Raw genomic sequence first — 9992 nt, 5'->3', positions numbered from 1 at the left:
AGGCGCCATATCGCCTAGCGCCGCTAGAGATGCAGGAGTTATCCTCACAGCTGCAAGAGCTGTTGGGGAAAGGGTTCATCCGTCCCAGTAGCTCTCCTTGGGGAGCGTCGATCCTTTTTGTCAAGAAAAAGGATGGTTCACACCGGATGTGCATTGATTACCGGGAGTTGAACAAGTTGACGGTCAAGAACCGTTATCCATTACCGAGGATCGACTATCTATTCGATCAGTTGCAGGGGGCGTCTTGGTTCTCCAAGATAGACCTGAGGTCGGGATATCATCAGATGAGAGTTCGAGATGAGGATATCCCGAAGACGGCGTTTAGGACTCGTTACGGGCATTACGAGTTCGTGGTGATGCCATTCGGGCTCACCAATGCACCAGCGGCATTCATGGATCTCATGAACAGGGTGTGTAGGCCGATGTTGGATCGTTCGGTAATTGTATTCATTGATGACATCCTGGTGTATTCGAGGAGCAGAGAGCAGCATGAGGAACATTTGAGGGAGCTCCTCGGAGTTCTGAGAGCAGAGAGGCTTTTCGCCAAATTCTCTAAGTGCGATTTTTGGTTATGAGAGGTCCAGTTCTTAGGGCATCTCGTTAACCAGAATGGGATTTTGGTTGACCCGGCCAAGATCGAGGCTGTGATGAGTTGGGAGGTGCCGAGGTCACCTACAGAGATCAGGAGCTTCTTAGGGCTGGCAGGCTACTATCGGAGATTTATCAGAGATTTCTCCAAGATCGCCGTGCCACTTACCAAGTTGACCCGGAAGGGTGTTACTTTCTCATGGGGTCCAGAGCAGCAGACCTCATTTGAGACCCTTCGCCAGAGATTGTGCGAAGCTCCTGTGCTCGCACTACCGAAAGGGATGGAAGATTTCATGGTGTACTGTGATGCATCGATATCAGGGTTGGGAGCGGTGTTGATGCAGAGAGGGCATGTGATCGCGTATGCATCGAGGCAGTTAAAGCCTCATGAGATGAGATATCCCACCCACGATATGGAGTTGGGGGCTGTGGTGTTCGCCCTCAAGATCTGGCGTCACTATCTGTATGGGGTTCGGTGTACGATATACACGAACCACAAGAACTTGAAGTACTTGATGGATCAGCCCAACCTGAACATGCGGCAGAGGAGATGGATGGATGTGGTAAAGGATTATGATTGTGAGATCCTATACCACCCGGGCAAGGCTAATGTGGTAGCCGACGCCCTGAGTCGTAGGGCAGAGGGTGCCCCGATGCGAGATATCTGTATGAGGTTGACGATGATGACTCCAGTATTGGATACCATCAGAGGGGCCCAAGCCGAGGCGGTGAGACCGGAGAACTGTAAGAGAGAGCGAGTTATCGGGCAGGTGTCACGGTTTGTTACCGATAGCCGCGGGCTTATGACCTTCCAAGGACGGATTTGGGTACCGTTTGTGGGCGGGACGCGTACTATCTTGATGGAAGAGGCGCATAGATCAAAGTTTTCGATCCATCCTGGGGCCACTAAGATGTATCTGGATCTGAAGAGGGAGTATTGGTGGCCCTGCATGAAGCGGGATGTGGCGTGGTTCGTTGAGAGATGCCTAACATGTCTTAGGGTTAAGGCCGAGCACCAGAAACCGCATGGTAAGTTGCAACCACTTGAGATTCCGGAGTGGAAGTGGGAGCAGATATCCATGGATTTCATCACCAAATTGCCAATAACGGCAAGGGGTGTTGATGGGATTTGGGTGATAGTGGAACGATTGACGAAGAGCGCCCACTTTCTCGCTATTAGTGAGAGTTCTTCTGCGGAGAGGTTGGCAGAGCTGTACGTGAGGGATGTGGTATCGCGGCATGGCGTACCCATCTCGATCGTGTCAGACCGAGATGTGCGTTTCACTTCCAGATTCTGGAAGAAATTTCACGAGGAGTTGGGTACGAGGTTGCATTTTAGTACCGCATACCACCCACAGACTGACGGGCAGAGTGAGCGGACGATTCAGACGCTCGAGGACATGCTCCGAGCATGTGTGTTGGATTTCGGCGGGAGCTGGGACGCGTATTTGCCCTTGGCGGAGTTTTCCTACAACAACAGCCATCATTCGAGCATCGGTATGCCACCCTTTGAGTTGTTGTATGGGAGGAGGTGTCGTACCCCTATTTGTTGGGGTGAGGTGGGGCAATGCGTGATGGGTAGTACGGAGATAGTGCTTCAGACGACATAGCAGATCCAGCAGGTCAGGCAGAGGTTGTTGACCGCTCAGAGTCGCCAGAAGAGTTATGCAGATAGACGTCGAACCAAGCTCGAGTTCCAGGTCGGTGATTATGTTCTCCTGAAGGTATCTCCTTGGAAATGATTGATCTGATTCAGGAAGAGGGGCAAGCTAGGGCCCCAGTATATAGGGTCGTTTCGAGTGATCGCAAGGGTGGGCAGGGTAGCATATCGCTTGGAGCTACCCGCGAAATTGGAGCGGATTCATAATAACTTCCATGTGTCTCAGTTGAGGAAGTGTATAGCCGACGAGTCGGCGGTAGTGCCGTTAGAGGACATTCAGGTGGATGCGAGCCTGAACTACGCGAAGAGACCAGTTGCGATTGTGGATCGAAAGATCAAGGTTCTGCGGAACAAGGAGGTACCCTTGGTTTTGGTTCAGTGGCAACATCGGAGGGGGTCCGAGATGACTTGGGAATCGGAGCGTGAGATGCGTGAGCAGCATCCGAAGTTATTTCTAGAGCGAGACTTCGAGGGCGAAGTCTAGTTCTAGTGGGGGAGAATTGTAACAGGCCGGATTCCCAGGTATTATTCATTTATTTATTTTGGTAATTTGTGAGGAGACTCGGCGAGTTGTAGCCTACACTCGCCGAGTATGATTGCGGATTTAGACGCGGGTTCGCGTCTGGACTCGGCGAGTCCAAGAGTGGACTCGACGAGTCCATGCTGTTTAATGAAACCCTAATTTCTCGGGTTTAAGGCATATTTAAAAGGCCTTATGGCCGTCATTTGCGCTCATCAGTCCCCAGAGTGAAACCCTAGAGCATTTGAGCGATTCAAGTGAGGGAAGGAGCCATTATTGATCTCGGAGTTATTGCCTAGCAAGGAAAGAGGAGATCTAGCCAAGAGGAAGCAAGAGAGGGGTGGATTCCTGAAGAACTGAGGTCCAGGACATCACAACTGAGGTACAATTCCGAATCATTCTCTGTTATTGTGATGTTCATGTAGATTTAGGGCTTTTGAACCCATTTGTGGCTAGATCTAGTGTACTCATGGTCCCTTAGCGAGTTAAGGTCCTGGATCTGGACCCATAGAGGTCCATAGCACCTCTTTACCAAAGCTTTATATCCATCCATGGAGGTTTTGGCTTGGGATCAATGTATTTGAGGCTAAAACACCATTCATCCGCTATTCGATGCTTGATGAGCACCAAGACTTGGACTTTACGTGGTCAATAAGCTTAAGGAGACTGGATCTATGAGTTAGTGAAGCGGATCTGACCTCAGAAGGTCGTTTGGGGTTGTGCATGGAATGCACTCGTCGAGTCCATTCCCAGACTCGGCGAGTTGGTGCGGGTTGTTCAACGATTACGAACCAGGGGTTGAGTAACCGAGTCGGGTGAGTGACTCAGTGAGTCGGAATAGATTCAGAGGGATCGGGTTCCTGTAGGAACTCGTCGAGTCCACGCCAGACTCAGCGAGTCGGGTCGACCGTTGACCGTTGACTGGTTTGACTTCCTTGTATTAGTCAGCCAGAGTCAAGGTAGTATTAAGTAGAAATATGCTTGTGTTGTAGGAGGACGATTGCTCGGGAGATCGAGCACTAGTGGTTAAGATATTTACGAGTTACCGAGACACGTGAGGTGAGTCTTCTCACTATACATTACCTTGAGTGGTATTTCGAGTTGACAAGAGGGTCTTATGTGCTAAGTATGATATTATGTGTTGTCTTAGAGATTCCGTGCTATGTGTTATTTGTATGTTGTATGGTTATATAGACCGGGCCGGAGGGCCCAACGATTCTAACCGGACCAGAGGGCCCAATGAGCTGTGACTGGACCGGAGGGTCCGACGAGTTGCGGGACTGGAGGGTCCCGCTGCGACATCTAGACCAGAGGGTCGGATTTAGCCTTGAGTGGCGTATTTGTGGTATGTGGTATTTTGGGAACTCACTAAGCATTTATGCTTACAGTTGTTGTGTTTGATGTCTCAGGTACCAGCGAGGACCGTGGGAAGGCGACGACTTGACACGTACACACACCGATGGAGCTTATTATGTGTAGAGATCTTGGGATTTGTTTTGAAAACAATATTGATTATGGATTTGAAATTGTGATGTGATACATTATGTGATTTTGAAAACGAAAAATTATTTTGAAAATTTACGGTGTTACACAATATCGGAATTCTGTCCCAATTAATGAAGATTCAGTTTTCCATGAACCTTCCCTTGTTGCCTGTCCTGGTACAATTCGTGTCAGTCACCAGAACTCCAATAATCACGATCAATAATCATTATGCTCACAGAATGAAGTTAGGCCGACAGCAGCTCAAGCTAGAACTGTTCACTATTTTGATAAAACCGAATTGTCCAATTGGACTATTTGGTTCGGATATTCGGATTGTTGGATTGGTTTTCAACAAAACCGAATTATAATTTTGGATTTCGGATTGGTTTTGGTTTATAAAATAAGAAGCGAATAGTCCAAAAAAACCGAATAAACATTTATTATTTATTTATTTATAACATATATATCTATAGTTATTTATTAATTTTGTACTTTATTTTTTGAAATAGGTTCAAAATGTTTCACCCGATTAAAAAACATTAATATGCATTTTCTCTCAAAAGTTTTCTATTTATAAAATATTTAACTATAATATATCTTCGTAGTAATTCTTTATAAATTTCAAATCACAAGTAAATAATTTGTTTTTGTTTCTTGTGTAAAGTTGATAATATTATAATTATTTGTCGTTTTAAAATGTTTTGGTTTTTGAAAACCGAATTATAAAAACCGATACAACCGAATTGTAATTGGATTGGATCGGATCGGATTTGAATTTAGTTTGGACTATTCGGATCCATGTTTTGAAAACCGAAATCAATTTGGATTCACTTGATTGGATCGGATCAAACTGATCCATCCAAACAAACACCCCTAGCTCAAGCTGCCCCTGATGCTGCCAAAACTGCGACAACAGCCAAGGTTGGTGTCAAAAATGCGACAGCAAGACCTGATGATGTTTCGGATTCGATTTCGATAGCATCAACCCCTTTTATCATCTAATCTTCGTAAAATTTATGAAGATAATCAGAATACATGGGGTGAGAATGAGGGTGTTCTCGGAAATTATTCATCTAAGGATAGGGATTACATTAATCCGACGGGCTTTTTTGGAGGTTATGGTCGAGTCTCAGGAATTAACAGCTCTGAAGAAGATCTTTCGCATCCCCCGGGTTTTTCAAATCAGTGTTTTTCGTTTTTGGAAAATAAACAAAGCAGTTCAGGTGGTATTGATAAAAATAATTCATTTCTAAATGAATTACAAAAAACCATTGCTATAGGAGAATCGTTGGGGTATAATATGGATGGATGCATGGATCGTGTTACAGAGATTTTACAAGGTCACGTTCAAATTCAAGTTCAAAAATGAATTGCTTATCAATTAATATCCAAGGGGCGGCTTCCTCTGCTAAGAGGAGCTGGATAAGGAAATTGTGTACTCGTCATAAAATTAATTTTGTAGCTATTCAAGAGACTAAGTTGTAGAGTGTTGACTTAGTTATGGCTAGATCTTTTTGGGGTAATTCTTCTTTTATGCATGCTTTCTCTCCTTCTCGTGGAGCTTCTAGGGGTATTCTAGCTATTTGGGATGTGGATTTGATTTCTCATAATCATTTTTCCGTTCATGAAGGCTTTGTTGTTATTGAAGCGGTTTGGGTTCGTTCGGGTCTCCAAGGGAACCTTATTGTTGTTTATGCTCCGCAAGGGTTAAGTAAAAAAAGACTTCTTTGGATTGATATTTATAATTTTATATCTAATTCGTTGGGGGAATGCATCATTATGGGTGATTTCAATGAAGTTAGGGATGAATCCGAGAGAATACGGTCTAAATTCTATGCATCTACTGCAAGAGTTTTTAATGATTTTATTAACCCTCTCAACCAGGTGGATGTTCCTTTGGGTGGTCCTAGATTTACTTGGAGCGATAAATGGGGTTCCAAATTTAGCAAGCTTGATAGATTTTTGGTTACGGAGGGTTTTTTGGATTCTTTTCCTCACCTGTCAGCTATGGTCTTGGACAAGAATATTCCTGATTCTTCTATTGGAGCATCGGTGGATTATGGTCTGACACCTTTTCGAATATTTCATTCTTGGTTTGATATGGAGGGGTTTGATGATATAGTTCGGTAAGCTTGGGCCACATCGGTGGTGGAGTTGGAGTTGACTAACCCTTGGGTTATTTTTAAGAAAAAATTACAGTTTCTTAAATCTAAACTCAGGGAGTGGAACTCTAAAAACCGGGACATGGCGGCTAGTAAAAGGAAGAATTTGCAAGATTTAGTAGAGTCTATTGATATTAGGCTCATGGAGGATGAAGGTTCTGCTAACTTGAGAGAGAAAAGAGTTTCTATATTAAAGGAGATTTCAGATCTTGACCATTTAGCTCAAGTTGATCTTGCTCAAAAAGCTAAAATTCAGTGGGGCATCGAAGGGGGTGAAAATTCTAAATTTTTCCATGGTATGCTTAATCGTAAAAGGAGACAAATAGCTATTCGTGGCTTGACGATTGATGGCATGTGGGTGGATAATTCGGTCACGATCAAAAAGGGGTTTCATGATTATTTTCAATCTTTATTTCAGAAGAGTTTCTCATGGAGGCCAGTTACAGATGGTGCATTTTTAGTACATTATCCCAAGTGTAGGTTGATTACTTGCAATCTCCTTTTTCCTATGAAGAGATTAAAAGGGTTGTTTGGGACTGTGGGTCTAATAAAGCCCCTGGCCCTGATGGTTTTACTTTCGGATTTTTAAAGAGATATTGGGATCTTATTGCTACTGATGTTGAGGTGTTTGTTCATCATTTTTCCATCACTTAGTTATCCCTAAGGGATGTAATTCCTTGTTTTCACCATTATCTCTAAAGTCAGAGATCCGAAGACTTCAAAAGATTTTAGACCCATTAGCCTCATTGGTTGCTAGTATAAAATTATTGCCAAACTTCTGGCTAATCGTCTTGTGGAGGTTATTCATAGTGTTGTTAGCCTTGAGCAATCTGCTTTTATTAAAGGTAGAAAGATCCTGGATGGTCCTTTTCTTCTTAATGAATTGGTTGCTTGGAGCAAGTCTTCCAAAAATCCTCTCATGTTGCTTAAGGTTGATTTTGAGAAGGCTTATGACTCCTTATCTTGGGAGTACTTATTGGAAATCATGTCCATTATGGGATTTGGGTCTAAGTGGTGTCAGTGGATTAAGGAGCTTTTGTCGACAGCTAGGGCTTCTGTGTTGATTAATGGTTCCCCAACTGATGAATTTCAAATTCATCGTGAATTGAGAAAGGGTGATCCGCTTTCGCATTTTCTTTTTATTCTGGCTATGGAGGGTCTCCATATTGCTTTGATGTGGGCTCGAGCTGGGAATGCTTTTAGAGGGGTTTCTATTTCTGGACTGGGATTTCTCATATCCTGTATGTGGATGATGTTATGTTGGTCACTCCATGGGATCCTGAGAATGCAAATTGTCTTCTTCGTATCCTTAGATGTTTTTACTTGGCTTCAGGGCTTAAAATCAATTTACTTAAAAGTAAGTTGATTGGTGTGGGAATTTCCTATTCCCAAGTTCTTGTGGTGGCTAACAGGATTGGTTGTGCTGCTTCCATGCTTCCCTTTTTCATATAGGTATCTCGGTAAGTCAGATTATGTCGTGAAAGTCCTCTTGGGTTTCTTTGATTGATAGATTTCGTTCTAAGTTATCTACTTGGAAGGCTAAGTGTCTTTCGTTTGGAGGTCACCTAATGTTGGTAAATTCTATCTTGGGATCGTTAGGGAGTTATTGGATGTCTATTTTCCTTACTCCTCTATTGGTTTTGAAGAAGCTTGAAGAAATGAGGGCGAGATTTTTTTGGGGTGCAGACAGGGATGATCGGCGTATGCATTGGGTTAGATGGGATAGAGTGTTAACCTCTAGGGATGAAGGTGGATTGGGGATTGGCAGCTTTTTCTCTTTCAATAGGGCTATGGTGTTTCGGTGGTGGTGGAGGTTTTATCATTGCCCTAACCTTCCATGGGTTAGAGTGATAAAAATCTATTTATGGTTTGGATGGTGCTTGTATGAATTTGAGATATACCAATTCTGGTCAAAGTCCTTGGGGTGGGGTTATTCCTATGCTCTCCTAATTACGCCAGAAGGATATTGATCTTCAATCTCTTTGTCCTATAAGAGTTGGAGATGGTACTCGCACTTCTTTTTGGCATGATGTTTGGAGGGATGGTATGCCTCTTTTTTGCTTCTTTCCCTAGAATTTATGCGCTGGATTTGCATAAACATGTTTCTATCACAGACAGGATGTCCATGGGATTGGGGGTTAATACTCTTAGATGGGGCCCTAGAGGTGGAGTGGAACAGCAGAAATGGAATAATTTTATTTGCCTTTTGCAGGATTTCCAACTCAGACCAGTCCCAGATAGACTGGGTTGGGTTAATGATGTGTCAGATACTTTTTCCATTTCATCAGCTCGGAAATTATTGGATGGTTTTACGCTTAGTAACAGAGGTATTTCTACTCATTGGAATAATTGAGCTCCAATTAAGATTAATATTCTTATCTGGAGGATTAGATTATCTAGTATCCCTACTAGAGAGAGACTTTCTTTTAGGGGTATTATGGTGGATTCCATCCTTTGTCCTGTCTGCTCGTCTATAGTGGAGACTGTGGAACATATTTTTGCTAATTGCTCGGATTTGATTGCTCTTTTGTCCCGTATTGCAATCTGGTGGGGTGTTAATTGTCCTTCTCAGTTGACTGTGGATTCTCTTTTCAATTGGGCTGATTCTACTACATGGAAAATTTGTCAACATAAAGCTTTCGATGCAGTTATCTTGACTACGTTTTGGTGCATTTGGAATTTCAGGAACAATGTGATTTTCAGAGCAAAAACGCCTAAGAAATCTTTGATTTTTGATGATGTTGTTCATAAATCTTATGTTTGGATTTCTAGTAGGTGTAGTAAAGCCAACATTAGTTGGTCCTCTTGGCTTCATAGTCCTTTTACTGCTACTAAGTTGAAGTAATTCTTTTTCTAGCGTCTTGCTAGCTAATAATATTTCGCCGTTCCAAAAAAGAAGGTTAATATATATATATATATATATATATATATATATATATATATATATATATATATATATATATATATATATATATATATATATATATATGGGAAATCTCCAGAAAATTCCTAAAATTTTACCTTAATTTAAAAAAAAGTCTCAAACTAAAATTTGTTTATGAAAAAGCATGCATTACCGGTAAACATGGCGATTTGACCATATTTTCCCAGTTTACTAGTTTCTTTACTTGAATGTTTCTTTAAAATCTCATTATTTTATACTAATTTACGAATAAGTCTCAAACTAAAATTTAGTGATGATTTGGCCCTTTTCTCCATGTAACATACATTTTACGGGTTTCATTGCTGACCTGGACGCCTAATCATTGAATGACCTGATGAGATGGATATGTTAGGTTATATAAAGCTATGTTTACCATAAAACTTGATATCTTGATATATTGTATATTTTTTTGGAATATAAAATGCATCTGGCGAAGACTGCAATAATTACATAAACTAGCAACAACTTCGTCATTTTTTACATTTATAAGAAATTTTAAATTGTCTTTCTAATCTTATGTAACCCAATATATCCATCACATAAGACATCAGCTCATTTCCTGCCATTTTTTCCTAGAAACACAAATTTTATTGATTTCATTCCTGACCTAGATACATAGTCATAAATGATCCG

General features: G+C 42.1%; 2 protein-coding genes across 2 annotated transcripts; both read left to right on the top strand.

The window, feature by feature from the left end:
- The first annotated feature begins 5753 nt into the window (after positions 1–5753).
- LOC111876075 (uncharacterized) lies at positions 5754–8768 on the top strand. Its single transcript, XM_023872607.1, has 5 exons — positions 5754–6379; positions 6473–6785; positions 6896–7039; positions 7173–7656; positions 8530–8768. Exons 1-5 carry the CDS (start codon positions 5754–5756, stop codon positions 8766–8768), a joined length of 1806 nt encoding a protein of 601 aa, XP_023728375.1.
- Positions 8769–8852: 84 nt separating this feature from the next.
- On the top strand, positions 8853–9260 carry LOC111876074 (uncharacterized). Its single transcript, XM_023872606.1, has one exon. The coding sequence runs from the start codon at positions 8853–8855 to the stop codon at positions 9258–9260; it is 408 nt and encodes a 135-aa protein (XP_023728374.1).
- The last annotated feature ends 732 nt before the right edge of the window (positions 9261–9992 follow it).

The sequence above is a fragment of the Lactuca sativa genome, chromosome 7 (assembly GCF_002870075.4).
Source record: "Lactuca sativa cultivar Salinas chromosome 7, Lsat_Salinas_v11, whole genome shotgun sequence".
Lineage (NCBI taxonomy): Eukaryota > Viridiplantae > Streptophyta > Magnoliopsida > Asterales > Asteraceae > Lactuca > Lactuca sativa.
Note: the sequence above shows the minus strand (reverse complement) of the source record. Positions and strands in the feature narration are given on the sequence as shown.